The sequence below is a fragment of the Malaya genurostris genome, chromosome 2 (genome assembly GCF_030247185.1).
Source record: "Malaya genurostris strain Urasoe2022 chromosome 2, Malgen_1.1, whole genome shotgun sequence".
Taxonomy (NCBI): domain Eukaryota; kingdom Metazoa; phylum Arthropoda; class Insecta; order Diptera; family Culicidae; genus Malaya; species Malaya genurostris.
The window spans coordinates 120,956,094-120,974,951 of record NC_080571.1 but is presented as its reverse complement, the minus strand read 5'-3'; the positions used below and the strand labels follow the sequence as shown (position 1 = coordinate 120,974,951).

Sequence of the window (18,858 nt, the reverse complement as noted above, 5' to 3'; positions counted from 1 at the left end):
TTTGAAATTATTTTAAAAAATTTGCGTTTCACTCAAATTAACACCAGCATTCCTACCTAGTACGACAATTAAATTCTTGCCCATCTTCCAAAAAATGGGAGATGAAAGTAGATTTTTAAGATCTCCTTCTCCTAGTTCAAATCCTCTGGCCCAAAAACAACAACAAAATTAGAAAAAACACATTTTCATATATTTTCGATATTTTGTTTTCATTTTGTTAGTATATCAGTATGAAGGTTCCAACACATAAACAATACTATCAAGCCTATTCGAAATCGTATTTAACCGCCAGATGAATTGATCGACTTTTGTCTAATTTACAAATGCATCAAACTAAGACACAGATTCATTCATGAGATTAAACATCCCATATTCAATTCACTATCAATGCACCGAGAGCATTGTGCAAAATGTATGCCAATGAAAGAAAATAACGAACCATAAGCATTCATAAATACATACATGCCACCAAAGACATCATATTAACAAGATATCCAGCTCTCACATTTCCCGAACAAATCATTGGCAACATCCTTTTTTGCGAGCATGTCGCCCCCAGGCGAGCCCGCATCGAATCTTATACATAGAAGTAGGGGAGAAAAATGTCAAATTCGTGCGCGCCAAAATAGCAGGGTTGCGCACCCATACAATTGACATGATATGTTGAATGTGATGCCGTGCGATGGCGTTGCTGAACTGAAGATTGACTTCGCTCCAAGCTGACAGGGTCTGATGCCACCCAAATCTGGTATCATCCGTGCGATGTGTGAAAAGCATAGCAAAACAACGCTTTGAAGTAGTACTACATTTCAACGATGGACTTGACCTTCGGTCGAACAAACTTCGTTGCCAATACTAGAAGTACAAGGTAAATGCATAGCTGAAGTGTTAGGAATTTACTGACTCTGGGAACCCATCAAGGTCGGGGTTCGAACATGAGACATTGTACTCATGAAATCAATGCTTTGCCACCTAGATGCGATGGATAACAGATAAATTATAGAATCTCTGTTTCAATCTCGTAATTACAATCCTCTCCGACATGTTGAATGCATGAGCTGCTATGTTGAACGCGATTGTCAACAACAACCCCAACAGTCAACTCAATAAGTGTTGTTGTGTCCCATCAGAGAAAACTCATTAAGGTTATGGGTTTTATTATGTCTATCGTGGCGGGAGATGTTGAACCGATGGCCCACTTGAGACAACGTGCTATCGGGAGCGTCATTTATATTGCACATGCACGTCGATAGTTATATCGTTGCTGTATCACATTTCAATTGCTATCGAAGCGTAGATTTGGATCTCAGGAAAAGATAAATATGAGAAAATTTTCAAGTATTGTCCCCATACTAATAATAATAATAATAATATTAATAATAATAATAATAATAATAATAATAATAATAATAATAATAATAATAATAATAATAATAATAATAATAATAATAATAATAATAATAATAATAATAATGATAATAATAATAATAATAATAATAATGATAATAAAGTTGAAATAGTTTGCGATACAATAATCAACCAGCAGAATGCATATGAGGAGTTAATAATTAAGCATTTGTAATTTGTAATATACGGGTGCTTAACATATGTTAGGGTTACGATAAAAGCTTCTACGAGCATGCATTTATTTCTATATACAGGGTCCGGCACTCGAAGTGTAACCAACTTCAGACCTTCGAGCCTGGCATCAAGGTAAATGCGACATATCATCGGAAAAGTATTCTGGAGGTTGCTTTGAAGCCGTGGGCAGACCATGGACGTTTCAGCAGGACTCGGCACCGTCTCACAAAGCTCGAGTGAACCAAGAATGACTGAAAAACAACGTTCCGAACTTCATCACGTCCACACAATGGCTCTCGAATTCACCAGATGCGAATCCAATGGATTATTCTCTTTGGGCCATTTTGGAGAGCAAAGTCCGAACTAAAAGATACACCAGTCTCGAGGCGCTGAAAAAAGTTATTGTCCGCGAGTGGGCCAAAATACACCTGCAAGTCACATTCGGGCAGCTTGCGATTCGTTTTTTGACCGTCTCAAGGCCATAGTCAAGGCAAAAGGTGGTCATATCGAGCAAAAGTGAATTGATTCTGAATTTTGTATTATTTTTACACATTTTGTACTTTGAATTAAGTAAAAGTAATTTTCCAAACTGAATTTATGGCCTTTTTAATTGGTTACACTTCGAGTGCCGGACCCTGTAGGTAAGAGTTTTATATAAAATGTTTGTGCGTACGTGCATTTGTATGTACACTAAGGTCTCTTTTTACACGGGGGTTACGTACCGTGTTAAAAAAATCCGTGTAAAAGAAAACCGTGGACGAAGAAAAAGGCCAAGTTTTCCAAAAAATAAGTTATCCAAAGCTTTATGGCTACCGTGAACAAGATAATATATCATGAAGAATTCTCAAAAAAGCGATTGTTACCATTCCTACACAACCATGGCACTCCCTCGCTATTCTGGCTTGATTTGGTATCTTGTCACAACGCCAAAAATATTTCGATAGAGTATACGGCGAATGGAGTCCATATTGTGCCGAAAGAGACAAATTCATCTAACTACCCGGAGTTACGACCTAACTACAGAGCGATATTGGACTCTAGTGAAGAGAGAACTCTCTTAATATAAACAAAAGCTACAACTATAGAAAAATTTCGATAATCTAGGAGAAAAGCAGCTAAATCCTGTGCAGAGAAGTCTGCACATACCCCAATAAATGGAGTAAACTCAATAGTTCGTAGCTTCTTCATGCAACCAAAACAAAGCCAAGTCATGGCATTACATTATTTTTGTGGGATTTGGCCTTTCTGTTTCAACAGACATCGCAGCCGATTCTTGGTGTACAGAATTATTGCATGGCTAGTACTATGAATCCTATTGACACTAAGAATCCTTCCAGGTCAGGGCTCGAACATACCACAACGACAAAAATCGAATGACTTCGAATGGCTGGGCATACCATCAAGATACCGGGCGACATCTGAGTGAAAACGACTCTCGAATCTGATCCGATTGGAATAAGGAAAATAGTGCAGCAAGCAAGGTGGATCGATAGAATGTAGGGATATCTATGTTGCATTTGTGCCATGAAAGACTGGCGACGAGCAGCCTTGGAAAAAGTATACATTCGAAATCTGAAAATGTATACAAAACATACAAATTTTCGAGGTCGTTCTATTGTTCACTACACAATACTGTACCTGGTTTCTTCTGTCCCGAACGTAAGCGGTTTTGTTTTATCGAATGACTTGGATGAGATGTGAAAGCGAACTGATACAAATGAAAATGTACATACAAACAAACAAATTTCAGAAGAACTAAAAGTCGATTTAACAGAACTTGTACTTTCGGTAGATATGTCAAGTTCTGAGCGGTTCTTTGAAATGCACGGTTTTGCCCATTTCTACAGGAAACGGACATCAAAGCGGATACAAACTTTTTTAAAAACCAGTGTAAAGCATACAAGTGAGAATTTGTTAAAAATCACCGTTGTATGCGATTTGGCATGCATGAGTTACTCATTGGTAACTTATAAGCGATTTCTTACATACATTGAATGTCTGTTCTCTGTGATTCAGGCCAGGCAACCGGCGTTACCTCGACACAATCAAGATACGAAGAAGCAGAAGCAGAAGTAGAAGAAGAAGAAGAAGAAGAAGAAGAAGAAGAAGAAAAAGAAGAAGAAGATGATGACGATGAAGAAGAAGAAGAAGAAGAAGAAGAAGAAGAAGAAGAAGAAGAAGAAGAAGAAGAAGAAGAAGAAGAAGAAGAGGTGCTCGCCACGAAATCTGCAATTCGTTTGGTCTTGCTCTAAATAAATGAAGGAAATCACTAAAATATAGCAAGTAAATAGAATTCAGCGAAGTCTCGAGCAATATGAACACTAATAATTTTCGGGCAACCACAGAGTCAGTTGAATGGCTCTTTCCAAATAATTGAAGAGTTTTTAAAGAATGATGACAATTTGAAAGTTACAGACTATACTGAACAAAAAGGAATCATTTTCTTTCAAGTAATGCTTTTTATTGCATGGGTAAAAATTGATGAAATTTTGGGTAGAACTACTTTAGATTGTAATGTTCACATGTATAAAATTTCGTCATAATCTAACAGATGAGTATCGAATTTTTTTCAAATGAGAATGCCTATCCGAACCGTAAAACAAAATACGGTGGTCAGGTCCCGCCAGGACACCGAACGCCGAGCAGATTCCCTGCGTAGAGTTTTTTCGCTGGAAGGCAAATCCAGCGAAAGAAGAAAGTCGACAAACTTGCCAAGAAGAACTTGGTCTGGCAGGCAATGTGTGGGTGAGGCAGATTCAGCAAGCCGTACATAACGACCGGCGCCATTAATGTTAGTATATGAGGACGAATTCGTTCCGGAAGTGCCTGTTACCCTTCTTCCGATTTCACGAAAGCGACTCTGTTTGCACTCTGTTTTGGATGCACCTGGCATCGTGCTGTTACGCGAATCCGGTGATTAAGTTGTACTAAGCCTGCGATGTTGTTTAAGTACCGAAAGAGGTAAATTCGCCAAACTCACCAGAACTTCGCACATTAGAAAGGTTACGGGCGATTATGATTGGCAACCTCTGAAAAGCAGGAAAGGTCTTCATGGGTTTCTAGAAAGAATTGATGAGAGTGTGTACGTAATATGGCGGAATTGTTGGACTGAAATTGAAGTCCAAGATTAAATAAATCAATACAAAAAACATAACTTTTATGAGTTGTTTATTCCCTGAGAGTTTCATAAATAGCCGACTAAAAATAAAGTTTTGATTACCATTTTTTTCTATTGTATTTTCTTCGAGTACAGTCTTTTGAATACTTCTGCGTGAATGAAAAAAACCTAATTTTTCATCTAAAACACGAAATCTTTTGTAACTCTGCGAAACGTTGAATCGTAATATCTGTTCGTACTCTCTCATGTAGCTAGTATCACAAAAGGCGATAACGTTTTGGACCAAGTTAAAAAAAAATAAAACTTACGTGGAGAAAATCTAGTAATCTCACCTATTCATTACCCATCAACCATGATCAACAAATCTGACCCACAAGTCAGTATAGGCATAAAGAGAAAACATGACAGGATAACGTATGAATGAAAATAGATTTACTAACCCTTGAATGGACGCTGAGTTTGATAGCAATCCTCCATCGATGCTCTCCCGGGACATCTCGTCGGCCATTTTCACCTTAAGTTGATGACCAAATGAGTTCACGTCGGATACAGAGTTTGGCGTGATGGGCTTCGAAGAACCATTTGTGTTGGTAGTAGCAGTTGTGTTTGTGTTCGTAGTGTTTACATTGGGTATCGAATTAGCAATTCCATTCGGTAGCGGATTAATCGGAGTTGTTGTGTTTGAATCTACCGTGTTTCCACCGTCACAATCGTTTTCAGTTAAGTGATTAGCAGACGTCTCAACTTCGCTTTCGTTGATTTTGTTATCGTTTCCTTCATCAGTACCATCCAGTTCGTCTTCGGCGCCTTCCTCCTCACCTTCCTTATCAAGTAAAGCAGTTTCTTCGTCTTCATTGTAAATTACAAAGTAGGCGAACGCGAGATAAATTACTGATATTATGAACGATGGAATGGGAATTGCCATGGCTAACACTAGATTAAGGGAATTCTGCCACATATCCAGATCACTTATTACCAAACCAGGATCCACACGCGAATAATAGCACGAGAAATTCGTACCAATCTTCCAGTACTTTTTGGTCCAAATAGTACAGTTGAGCATCGGTGGATAACCGCAGCCTTTAACGTTCGGAAACAATCTGGCTCCGCTGAAAAACCATTCCGATTCATTTCCCGTCATTTCATTCATATCATCCGGATACTCCATCAATGTATTATCCTCTCCAATGATAGAACTAATGATACCATTTTTGTGATCAGCGAAACCATTGCTTCTATCGTCTACCAGCATATCACTGTAGTCGTAGTCTACACGAATTGCTCGTTCGAATCTGTTCAGTGCCGTATCGAATCTACTGACGCTCATGAAAGTGTATGGAGATTTCCTGTCCACGGTATAAATTTGTTTTTTTGCTTCACTACTTGCCCTAGCACTATTCAAATTGATGTTTACACTACTTTTGCTATTATCAATACTAACACTACTATCACCAGTGATTTTTGTAGCTGTTGCTGTAACTGCTTCAGAAGCAGCTGTGAACATCGTTGAAGGATCGTCGTCGGTTGCGTTCTCTTTTGCAGCCTCAGCTGCTGCTAGCTGTGCGCTCGTTTTGTAGTTAACACGAATCTGCTGACATTCGTAGATGTCCTTGGTGCAGCCTTCGCGACACGACGCCCAACTGCAGTTCTTTGCACCGTACAGATGCGTCGTGTCGACGGTGACACAGAATGCAGGTGACTCATCGAATTGCATAAAAATGGTAGTAAAAGCGGGTTCAATCACAAATGGCACCAGAAACAGAAAGGCGAAAAGGCTAAAGGTACCGAGCAGGATAAAAAAGGCAGTCGTATAAAATAACAACTTTTCGCGTAGTGTGCGTGGAACGATTTCCTCATCCATAGCCTCGCGGAGATTGCCTCGTTGATATTATTGCTAGTCCGGTAGTGCCACTGAACTGTTACAGTAGACAATAGTTTTACGAGAAATACACCAGAACGAAAAGCACACACCTTTCCAAGATACTGACCGATCCGACAGTATCCGACAACCCTAAGGTAGCGCTTTGGTAAAGTTTCCCGAACCGTTCGATGACTTTGCAGAATATCTTCGGAGCAATGGCATTTGAAGTAAAAGAGTTTAACTATTGATACACCACACGCATGCACACCTTTCTGGTGCCGAACCTTCGACTTGCAACTATTGATATGGTATTTCTGACGACAAACTAGCGTTTTGGGATTATAGTTGAAAAATGTTATCAAACATTCATCAGTTGAACTGTTCAATTATAAAGGGGGCCGTCGACGCCCCACTCTCAACAATCTGTCCATTTCTTGCTGGACGTCATGGAATGGCGTTTTTCCGGGAGAAATGATTTCTCACAATGCCGGGTTTTTCTAGCTAAGCAAATAGCGTGACGACAGAGCTTCCTCCCACCTATCCGCTGTTTCATACCATCAGTCAGTGTCGAAGGATAATTTTAGTGTTCGGGTTTTCTGCAATGTACGAGGTCGTTGTCGGAGTACTAGTCACAGTCGTCGCGAGAAATGCGAAATTGGCGACAACTTTACTCCAGCAAGCCTAGCATTACAGCTAGGTTTGTCTCGGCTGATTGTTTGTTCGTCGTTTTTGCTGCAGTTTACTACAAACTTCCACCAGCTAGGTTTGTTGGCACCACATTTATGTACAGCATTCTATATTCACATGGTATTCTGTTCACTCTCATTCTCTCACTGATCCGGTCGGCGAGCTCGAATTATTATTCCTTTACATAACTATTGCATGTCTTTCACTGATTTTGAATTATAAATAATTTTATTTTTACTGAGCTTTCACAATTGCTGCACACAAAGATAGTGTTTTATTGATTACACCAACATACGGTTCACAAAGCAAATATCTAACTTTCTTTCGGTTCGGAATGTGGGCGATCCATCGAATTAGAATTTGTACACTACGACACGATTTCGCCGAATCTGTCGTTACGATTCCGATATATTGACGTTTCCTACATCCAGCTGTCTCACTGCCACAGTCGGCATGTGAATAATGCACCACTTTTTAGCATATTCCATTTATTTCCTTCACTTACATAGCATGGTTAGCGAAGTGACGCCGTTGTTCTTGATGTACATTGAATATGGTTCACGTTTTCCATTAAATTATACGGCGGTCATTTCCTTCCTTACTAAGTTCACATCAAATTACCACCAATCAAGACACGCAACACCATTATAACGAGAAAATCGAACCTTCTGCGTGTGGCTCCTTTAAATTTTATTCATTTACCCAAGCAGATTATTTTTCTGTATGCATTGACTCATATTTTCCAATTATTTTCGATCCTTTCTTGATGATTATAGACCTAATACCAGGTCACACCGCTACTGAGGGTGAAACTTTCTGTATGCATTTTTAAAACGTCAAAATGGCGCTTAAGCATGAAACACCTTCCTTAGAAATAAGAAAAACTTCCCCAGTGGTAGTGCATAACACTGATTATCTACCACTTTCACCAGCTTCAATCGTTACACAAAATTCTATCTGCATTGATTCTGAAAGTGTGTCCTGTATTTAAAAACACCTTGACTCTTGAGAAAAAAGTCACCCACTACCAACTTCGCTAGCAGCTCCACTTGGTAATCATCTTTGTTCAGCCTTCTTTTTCTTCTTGCGCTGCTTCTTGTCACCACGTAGATAAAATCGAGACGGAAAGTCTGCTAGGAACGGATATTATTATTATCCTTGAACAATGAAAATCGAAGCGGCCCAAGATTTTAGTGGAGAAATGCATAGAATGATAATTTATTCTTTGATACTATTGAATGTTTTCACTCGACACGTTTTCTATATACAAAGAAAAGACAAAAACTAAACCATCTATACACCGATTACGGATAGTATCACAATAAAATATCCTCGCAAACTGAACATCGAGCTGTTTTAGTGACGACAACAAGGCTGTGAAATTTTCCGAGTTTTCTCTCCTTTAAGCTTTCTCTGAGAGTTTGCGCTAGTGAGCAAGGTTTTTCTCTGTATGTTTGTTTTTTTTTAACGCGTTATAATTGATGTTTACCATTTGCTCAACTTCGACAGATTGTTAATGTTATTTGAAATGCTTCACTTGGCGTCTCCATCTCACGGAGTTCTGTCAGATTGTGAAAACAGGTTTATAACCGAAATTATGATTCAGATGCTTACGAATTATAATTTCGGTTATAAACGTAGCATATTGAAACAATTATTGTCATACAAGGTTAGTTAAGAAATAAAGCATTACTCAACATAAGTTTATTGTAAAACGATTAAAACCAATTCTCGTGCTTTGCAGAAGAGACATGAAATTCCGGCTCTAAACGGTAACACAAAACTTTTCTTAGTTCAATAATTCTGTAATCGATGGATTACGTTCTGAGATTCGTTAAGAAGATTTGCCGATCTTTCAGCCGAAGTTTGTCAAAACTAGTTGGTGAAATCATCAGTTTTGATTGATTTATTTTTTATTTAGACTGAATGAATTTGTCCAAAAATATATATATTGTATCGGAAATCACGGAAATGATTTTCGTCATTGAGTGCAATCATATTTATTTGAATAGATTTGATTGCTTGATTTCAGATAATAGAAATTGAGACGAATTCAATGAATTCGCATTCTCATAAGTGTGGAAAAATGAACGATCTCTAGCCGATCTTTAACCTATATACACACATAACATTTAATAAATTGTTAAATCTGGCATTGCCTAAATTTCTCATCAAATTATATTTTGCCGAGTTAATTACCGAACGGTCGGATGTGTCTGTCTCGGCACAATTTTCGTGAAATTCAGTAACAATATGCGTGAATTGAGAATATTAAAAATTTCTTCATATGCAAAAGGCTTTTTGACTTTTTCATATCACGGAGAACCCTTCGATCATAAAATTGCGATATCGCAGATTTTGATTTTTGCGATAGTTGATTTAACTAATTTCTTTTTGATTCAACCAAAATGGTTTTTGATTTGCATATATTCAAGTAGTTGAAAAATATGTTGTTTTGAATGCTGTCAAATGCCGGAGACAGTTGAAAGCAAAACAATAATTGCAATGCAAAATCAACAACTTTTTTAGTTGAAATCTGTTCGCGTCGCTTCAAAATGTCAATGAAAACAACATCGATGGTTAAAGCGTTCGGTGAAATTGTGTTCATTCGATTTGAGAATTTTATGATAACAAGTGTTTATCTAACAGCGGTGTTGTGATAAAGTTAACCTCGTTTGAGATGAAAAAGATTTGGTGACAAATTAGAAAATGTTAATGAATGATCATCTCGTAATTTTTCAGGTATGCGCAAAAATTTTATGCTTCAAATTCGATCATTATTTACTTCCTGCAGACTGTTTTACTTCCAGCTGTTTGTTACCGATGATGATGTTCATGCATTAGCAATAAAACGCTATTTGACATGAATTTAATTTATAAAAGTAACAGGAGCGAAGGGTTTCAAACGCACAGAACGCGCTGGGATTGAAGGCGCGTTTGAATTGCCGTCGCAATATTCCAATTCCCAGCGGTTGATACACACAAGCTCATATAAATTGACTAAAATTGTCAGTGCATAACTTTAGTTCAACCGTTTGAAGGCATCATTTTAGGTAAATTTAATAATTCCGCTAATTTACTCGCCCCTCCGGGCACTTTTGCTGATTAAAAACGTTTTTCTACATCAATCATTTCCGATCGAATCAGAAGTATTTTTTTTAGAATTTAGATCTTTACTGATCTCAAAACAAACAAACAAATAAAACCGATTTATTTTTCAACTAACAGAATTTTGTTACAATAACAACACCAGTTATTTCAACTAAAATATTTTTTGAAATTGAAAGGTATGTGTCCTCACTAATTGACAGCATTTTTTTTCAAACAGTTAAATTAGTTGTTTCAACCATCGTTTCTGCTAATCGAAAAACAAAAATGACAGTTTAGTTAAAACAACAATCGATAAGTTGTACCAAATTTTAACCAATCGAATTCAGAAAATCAACTAATATTCTGGTTGAAATGGGATCGCGGGTGGTTCCGTGTGGAAAAGCTATGCGATCTGTCTTGATGCGATCTGTCTATTTTGCAACCGAGATCCGAAAAGCTGAATGCCATATGCCATTTTACTCAGTGCATCAGAATCGCAAAATATCCGTGTGTGTGTGTGTGTGTGTGTTACAGAAATACGCACCCAATTTTCTCGGGAATGACTGAACCGATTTTCACAAACTTAGATTCAAGTAGAGAGCCTTAGAGCACCATATGATTTGCTTTGTCAATTCAATTTTGTTCACACAAATAATGAAAAAATGTGCACCCACTTTTATCGTACATAGAAGGACCGGTTTCAAATATAATAGTTTAAAAAAAAAGGTCTTATGCTCCCATACCCTGCTAGTAAATTTATTCGCGATCCGATTTCCGGCTCAAAAATTACGGAGTAATATAAGCACATAATTGATCAAATTTGTATCCCATTTCCTTAGAGATGGCTGAACCGATTTTTAGATGCAATTGAAAGGTCTTATAATTTCATGGTTTTCAATTCCTGAATTCTATCTGCATCCGATTTTCGATTCCGTGATTGCAATGCTATAATTGAAAAAAAAATTTCTATGTATTTTTGCCTTTCTATCTTAATCTCAGTCTATTTTTACCTTTCTCATCGCTGTGATAACCGATTTTTTAGCCGAAGTCCAGAGGGCCGGGTATCACATACTATTCGAATCAGTTCGTCGAATACGAAAAATGTCTGTATGTGTGTGTATGTATGTATGTATGTATGTATGTATGTATGTATGTAACATTTTTTGCACTTACTTTTCTCGTAGATGGCTGATCAGATTTTCATCGATTTGGATTCAAATGAAGGTCTCCCTACAGAAAATTCCTGAATTTTATTCGAATCTAATTTCCGGTTTTGGTATTACAGTGTGATATGTGCAAAATAATGAAAATAAATACTCTAACTTTTCTGCTGAAACGATTCTCACAAACTTAGATTCTAATGAAAGATACAATTGTTCCATATAACGTTCCTGAATTTTTTTTTATCCGACATCCGGCTCTGGAATTACAGGGTGATCAATTCTTATTTTAAAATTACTTCCTCACTTTTATCAAAGATGGAGTGACCGATTTCAACAAACTTAAGTTTAAAGCACCCAGGTTGGCGGTTCAATGCATAAGACGCTGGTCTTACAAGCCAGTTGCCGTATGTTCGAGCCCCGACCTGGAAGGATTATCAGTGTCAGTAGAATCCATAGTACTAGCCATGCAATGATTCTGTACGCTAAGAATCGGCTGCGAAGTCTGTTGAAACAGAAAGGCTAAATTCCACAAAAGGAATGTAATGCCAAGGTTTTGCTAGGTTTAAAGCATATAAAAATATCTAAACTGGCCTCGAAACTATTCCAATTGGTAGCCATTGTCAATAGACAACCAAACAATCCGATTCAGGTTAAGCTGGTTCTCGGTTTCCGGAACTATTTCAATCGGTAGTCATTGCCAGTAGACGGCCAAACATTAATTTGGCTTTCCTTGTTCCCGGTTTTCGATTAACGACCGAAGATTTTAGTCATAGATTCAAAAATGGATCCCAGTCATTTTTCTTGAACCAACTTCGATTATACCGGTTCCACTAGGTGGATTAAATACAAATCAGATAAAACTGATTGGTAAATTCTTCTAATTTGCAGATCTTGTTAATTGGTGATTACATAAACCTACCTCAGTACTACCATTTACCAGTTTCCGGTATCAGAAGCACCGAAAGTAGTGGCGAAAAATTTCAAAATGATACTCTATTTTTGAATGATGGTTGCATCGATTTTCACAAAAACGTTTTATTGGCTAAGGTGCCATATATTTGGATTCGATTTCTGGTTACGGAATTCTGAGGTCTTCACCCGGTGAACGACCATAGGCAGGTTAAAGCCGGGTATGAATAAACGCACTCAAAAAAATCCACACGTTAACCTTATGTGGAAAATTCTGTGCGTCAAAAATACGAAACTGAACCACTATTCAATTTTGTATTTCCCTACAGTGGAGTTCAAAGGGCAAAACCTCTAGACTGTGTTCCATCACATCACTCTTCTAAAAGTGGATTAACGAAATCACATCTTGAATTACTAGTTTCAGCTGAATGCATTACTTAATGGGAATAATGTTTGCTTCAGTTTAGCTGCTCCGGAGAAGGGATCAGATCATACATTTAGAACAATGCGTTCTGTACTTCTGATACTTTGCTCCAGTGATTCAACAGAATCGAAATTTTATGTCATTTAAAAGTAGAATTTTCAGAATATCTGCGAGCGAACAAAATTTTATCGCAATGTTATGTCCAATAGATTATGTAATTTATTAGATTAAGATTAACAGATCGGCTGAAAAGTTCGTATCGTTTCTATGAGAGGGCGCCACTAGAATTAAATCCATACCATTTTCCGTTAGTACCAACCTTCAAAAGATACGTGAATAAATTTGACAGCTGTCTGATTATTAGTTTGTGAGATATTGCATTTTGAGTGAAGCTACTTTTGTTATTGTGAAAAAAATGGAAAAAAAGAAATTTCGTGTGTTGATGAAACACTACTTTTTGATGAAAAAAAGTGCCGCCGATACCAAAAAATGGATTGATGAGTGTTATCCAGACTCTGCACCGGGCGAAGCAACAATTCGTAAGTGGTTTGCAAAATTTCGTACTGGTCATATGAGCACCGAAGACGATGAACGCAGTGGACGTCCAAAAGAGGCTGTTACCGATGAAAACGTGAAAAGAATCCACAAAATGATTTTCAATGACCGTAAAGTGAAGTTGATCGAGATAGCTGACACCCTAAAGATATCAAAGGAACGTGTTGGACATATTATTCACGAATATTTGGATATGAGAAAGCTTTGTGCAAAATGGGTGCCGCGTGAGCTCACAATCACAATGTCACAAGTCGAAGAAAACCATGCTGAAATTGAACGAATTGGGCTTCGAATTGCTCCCTCATCCACCGTATTCTCCAGATTTGGCCCCCAGTGACTTTTTCCTGTTCTCAGACCTCAAGAGAATACTCGCTGGTAAAAAATTTAGAAGCAATGAAGAGGTAATCGCTGAAACTGAGGCCTATTTTGAGGCAAAGGACAAATCGTACTACAAAAATGGTATCGAAAAGTTGGAAGATCGCTATAATCGCTGTATCGCCTCTGATGGCAATTATGTTGAATAATAAAAACGAATTTTGGCAAAAAAATGTGTGTTTCTATTAAACGATACGAACTTTTCAGCCGAACTGTTATCTTAATTATAACAGATTCAATATAGAACTTAGTAACAATTACATGAAAATAATGTGCCATTTAAGTAAAATGCTGGTAAAAAATAAGTTCAGATGAAAGTAGTTTCACATTACAATTTAAATGAACTTCGTATGAATTTCACAAAATTATTCTATAAAATCTACGAAAAAAGTCACATAGATATTACTTGATACAAATGTGGAATAGGAGTTCATAAGTTCATTTTGTGATATCTATACGTCACATAATTATAACAAGAAAAGTTCTATGGATAAAAACGTGCTTAATCCACCTAGCAGTGAGATGATACCATGAATATACTTCGGTGTTTCAGTTTTCATGACATAATTTTAATGACCGTCGTATTAAGCGGCAATTTGAGATTTTAATCACTCATTACTCTGTAATGTCGAAACTGCAAATCAGATCGAATTTGAATCTAAAAGTGTGACAGTTCCCCTTTAGAGTTTACAGTTATTCAAGGTACTTCCAGAGCATAACCCAAACCGATTCGTATGGCTATATGACGAATAAATTGCAATAGTTTTGAGTCCAACTTTAAAGCTTTTCGGGATTGTCATCTATCGGTTTGAATTTTAAAAATTCATCATCCTGTAATTCCAGAATCGGAAGTCAGAATCTGATCAAATTAATTAATTTTGCCTTTGTCGATCTACCTTTTTTTGAGCAAATGATTGAGCTTTGAGAAACGAATCGATACTGGAACCGTAATTCGAAAATCGGTGTAGCCGAAGTCAGATAAATTCACCTGAGTAGCTGTATAGTTTACATTTGTTTCAAAATGTTCCATTTCCGGAACCAGAGGTCGGAACCATCCATAATTCAGGAACCTTGTTTGGGAGCATACGACATTTAATATGAATATGAGTTTGTAGAAAACGTTTGAGTCATCTCCGAAAAAATTTAGTGAAATTATTTGTCACACACGCATTTGCTGATCTTGACGAACTGATTTGAATGGTATATGGGTGTTATGTTCTTCCAGCATTTATTCCTTTAAGTCGTTTAAATAAATATAATTATGGAGTTACTTTCAACTTGAAAATGCTGCCATCACCTGGTTTACATATGTCATATTCGAACGATTATGTTGCCAAAAACGAACCGTGCTAAAATCGGTCATGAAAAAGGATGCTGTACACAGCCTTTTTGGTACTTAAAAACAATTGTATGTAACAGTATAAAAAATCTTGTTTTGCGTTGCTCCCAAGCACTTCTTTGCCATACAGCGCTCAAAACTTCTACTGCTGGAATAAAGCGAAAAGTCGCTTACACAAAAATATCGATATCTCCGTTAAAAATGGATGGATTTTAACAATCTATGGCTTGATGGATAGATATTACCGTGCGGAATCTAAGTCTTTAAACATATTCTGTTTTCAAGGTCAATTGTGATAGATACTGTCAAAAAACTGAAAATTTTGACATAAAACTTCGTATAACTCAAAAAGTAAACATACGATCTCAAAACCATTCAATAGCGTTCTGGGTGACGGGGAAACCTTTCATTTGCTACTAGTTTGATCACAATCGGTCCAGCCATCTCTGAGATCTCGACCTACTAGTTGACAACACACATACAGACACACACACGGACATTTGTTCAGTTCGTCGAGCTGAATCGATTGGTATTTGACATTCGGCTCTCCGGGCTTCGGAAATTTTTCTAAAGTTTGAGCGAATTCTATACCTATTTTTTATATATATAAAAAAAGGTAAAAACACATACGTTTTCACGAAACATTGAAGTGAGGATTTTTCTGAGTGCGAATAGTTAAAAACCTGTTTTAATCCACCTAATGGTGTACTGGTGCCTTTCTCATTAATATTTCACGAGAAGTCGATCCAAGTTTCATATTGTACATTTTGAATAACTGTTTCCGGAACCAGAATCGGGAGACTGTCGAAGTTGCAGTAAGTTTTTAGAGGCAATAAATAGCCATGCCTGCAGGTTCAACTAGTTTTACAATCTATATGAAGGTTAGACATTTTTATCTTTCATTATCTTGTCTCAATCTCAGAACCGTATTCAACAGAAATCACATACAAACTCGAACTCATGTTTGCCCGGTGCCGATGGACTTGCTTGTGCTTTCAAAAACGAGCTTTGGTATTGGTTTATGTTTTCTTTATCGTGTGTACGAAATCGAACACACACACACAGCGTGCTTGGTTCGTTATTCTATCGTGCCGGTGCGCTTTATAAGACGGTTTAAAATTTTGGACACTCAACACATTGTAATTCCAGAACCGGAAGTCAGATCCGGATGAAATACAGGAATTATATATGGAATCATAAGACCATAGACCATCACTGTGAAAAATGAGATCGTTTCATTTTAGAGTTTGTTACCACTATTTCCAGTGCTTCCGGAATCGAAAGCCGGGAACTGGTATAGCCGGAATGCATACGTTTGGCCGTCAACTAGCAAGGCCTAGTGATTGGAACTGATTTGAAATTTTCCTGTGTTTTACATCACTGCTCTGTGTAACTGCTTGAAATGTTCAACACTCTTTATAACGTAATTCCGGAACCGGAAATCAGATCTAGATGAAGTTCAGGACCGTTTATTTCATTTCTGGGAAAAGAGAGTAAATAATTTGAAATTGGAATTTTTACATTAGGGTCATAAAAGACGTCACGCTATTTTTGACGATTTTTGACTCCCCATCCCCCTTTGTCACAAATTGTCACAGAAGCAAAGACCCCCCACCCCCCTCTATGTCACATGTCACGAATTCAAAACAAATAAAATTCATCTCAATACATTCTCAATAAGTGTGACAAACCGTACAAATATGAGGGAAACATCGATTTATTACATGCTGTCATTAGATTAAAAAATATCCCTAAAACTACAAAATCATCGGAATTATTTTATTAATATCAATTATATAAATTAACGAAAGTATTTGGTTGGAATCATCACAATTGAATAAACTGCACCAAAACAAAGACATCATATTAACAAGATATCCAACTCTCAGATTTCTCGAACAAATCATTGGCAACATCCTTTTTTGCGAACATGGCGCCCTCAGGCGAGTCCGCATCGAAGCTCGTACATAGAAGTAGGGGAGAGAAATGTCAAATTCGTTTGGGCGAAAATAGCAGTACTGCGCACCCATACAATTGACATGATATGTTGTATGTGTTGCCGTGCGATGGCGTTGTTGAACTGAAGATTGATATCGCTCTAAGATGGAATTAGGAATCAGAACAAATTGGCTCAAATGGCACGTTCCCCTTGATATTTGAAGATTTGTACCTTAAATTGTCAGTGCTTAACTTAAGTTAAACTGTTTGAAGGCATCTTTTTATTTTTTACTCTTATTAGGCAAAATTTATTAATTTCGCAAATTTACTCGCTCCTCCGTGCACTTTTGCTAATCGCAACAGAAATGATTTCCTGCATCACTCATTTCCGAATTTACAAGAAGAAGCTTTTACATCAACAAATACACGTTTTCCTATAGAATGTAAACGTTTATTGTGGAGATTTTTTCAGGAAATAGGGCAAAGCAGTAATATAATTAGGTATTTCAAAAATGCGCTCATTGAAAATATTGGACGTCACATTCCAAAAACCTCCCCCCCTTCCCCCTGTCACAAAAGGTCACGTTTTATGAAACTCTCCCCTCCCCCTTGCGGCGTGACGTCTTTTATGGACAGCCCCTTAATCACTCTGTAATTCCGGAACCGGAATTCGGATTAAAATGAAATTCAGAAATTTTCTATTGGATCATAAGACCTTTCATTTGAATTTAATATTGTGAAAATCTCCGAGAAAAGTTAGTACACATATTTTTTTTTTGTACATTTGACTCCAAATTTCGGAACCGGAAGCCAGATCCGAACCAAACTATGGAATTTTGTATGGAACTCCAAGACCTTTTATTTGAATATAATTTTATGAAGTTCAGCCATCTCCGCGAAAAGTTGTAATATTTTTTTTTGCACATTCTATGTCATAGTCGGATCTAAACAATATTCAGGAATTTGGTAGTGCAAAAACAAACATTACATACACACAGACACATTTTGCGTTCTCGACAAACTGAATCAAATGGTTTATGACACTCGTCTCTTTGGGCTTCGGTTCGAAAGTTGGTTTTCACAGTGTTTGCATAACCTTCCTATATGAGGAAGGCAAAAAATTATCAGGTCATGAGTGTCAAATTCAAAATATTAAATAAAGTGCCGATGCAAATTCAAATCGTGGAATTACTGCCCTAAGCGCCATATCTAAATTGTTCGAATTAGTAGTTCTTAAGCTAATTTTTGACCACTGTGAACAATACATCGCGGAAACTCAACACGGATTCATGCCGAAACGCTCCACTGCTACTAATCTCTTATCTTTTACGACATACATAATGGATGCTATGTCTAATAGCTTCCAAACGGGTGCTATTTACACGGATCTCTCCGCAGCTTTTGATAAAATCAATCACGATCGCCAAACTGGATAGGCTGGGTTTCGGTTCCAGTATTCTTCGATGGGTGCAATCGTATCTCTGCAATCGACGGCAGTTAAAATCAATGACAGTCTATCGCAGGAGTTCTTTGCTTTTTCCGGAATACTTCAAGGAAGCCATCTCGGTCCACTGATTTTCCTCCTTTATTTAAACGATGTAACTTACTCACTGGAAGGTCCACGACTATCTTTTGCTGATGACTTAAAGTTATACCAAATAATCAAGAGTGCAGAGGATGCTTCATACCTTCAGCTTCAACTGACCATTTTGTCAAGGTGGTGCGAGATCAACCGAATGACTTTAAACATTAGCAAATGCTCTATTATCACATTCACTCGTAAGAAAGACCCTTTGCGGTTTGATTATTGCCTCCATG

At 37.3% G+C, this 18,858-nt stretch overlaps 1 protein-coding gene across 2 annotated transcripts in view; it reads right to left on the bottom strand.

Moving 5' to 3' along the window:
- The window catches only part of LOC131432259 (cilia- and flagella-associated protein 298-like), a 57,965-nt gene that overhangs the window by 9,996 nt on the left and 29,111 nt on the right, over positions 1–18,858 (bottom strand). Inside the window, exon 1 of one of the 2 annotated variants that reach the window (XM_058598405.1) lies at positions 5,140–8,626. The exons of the other annotated variant lie outside the window; for it this stretch is intronic. Within the exon in view, the coding sequence (XP_058454388.1) occupies positions 5,140–6,560 (1,421 nt within the window). The 5' untranslated portion in view covers positions 6,561–8,626. Of the gene's footprint in view, positions 1–5,139; positions 8,627–18,858 lie in introns of those variants that run through there. 2 annotated transcript variants of the gene reach the window in all.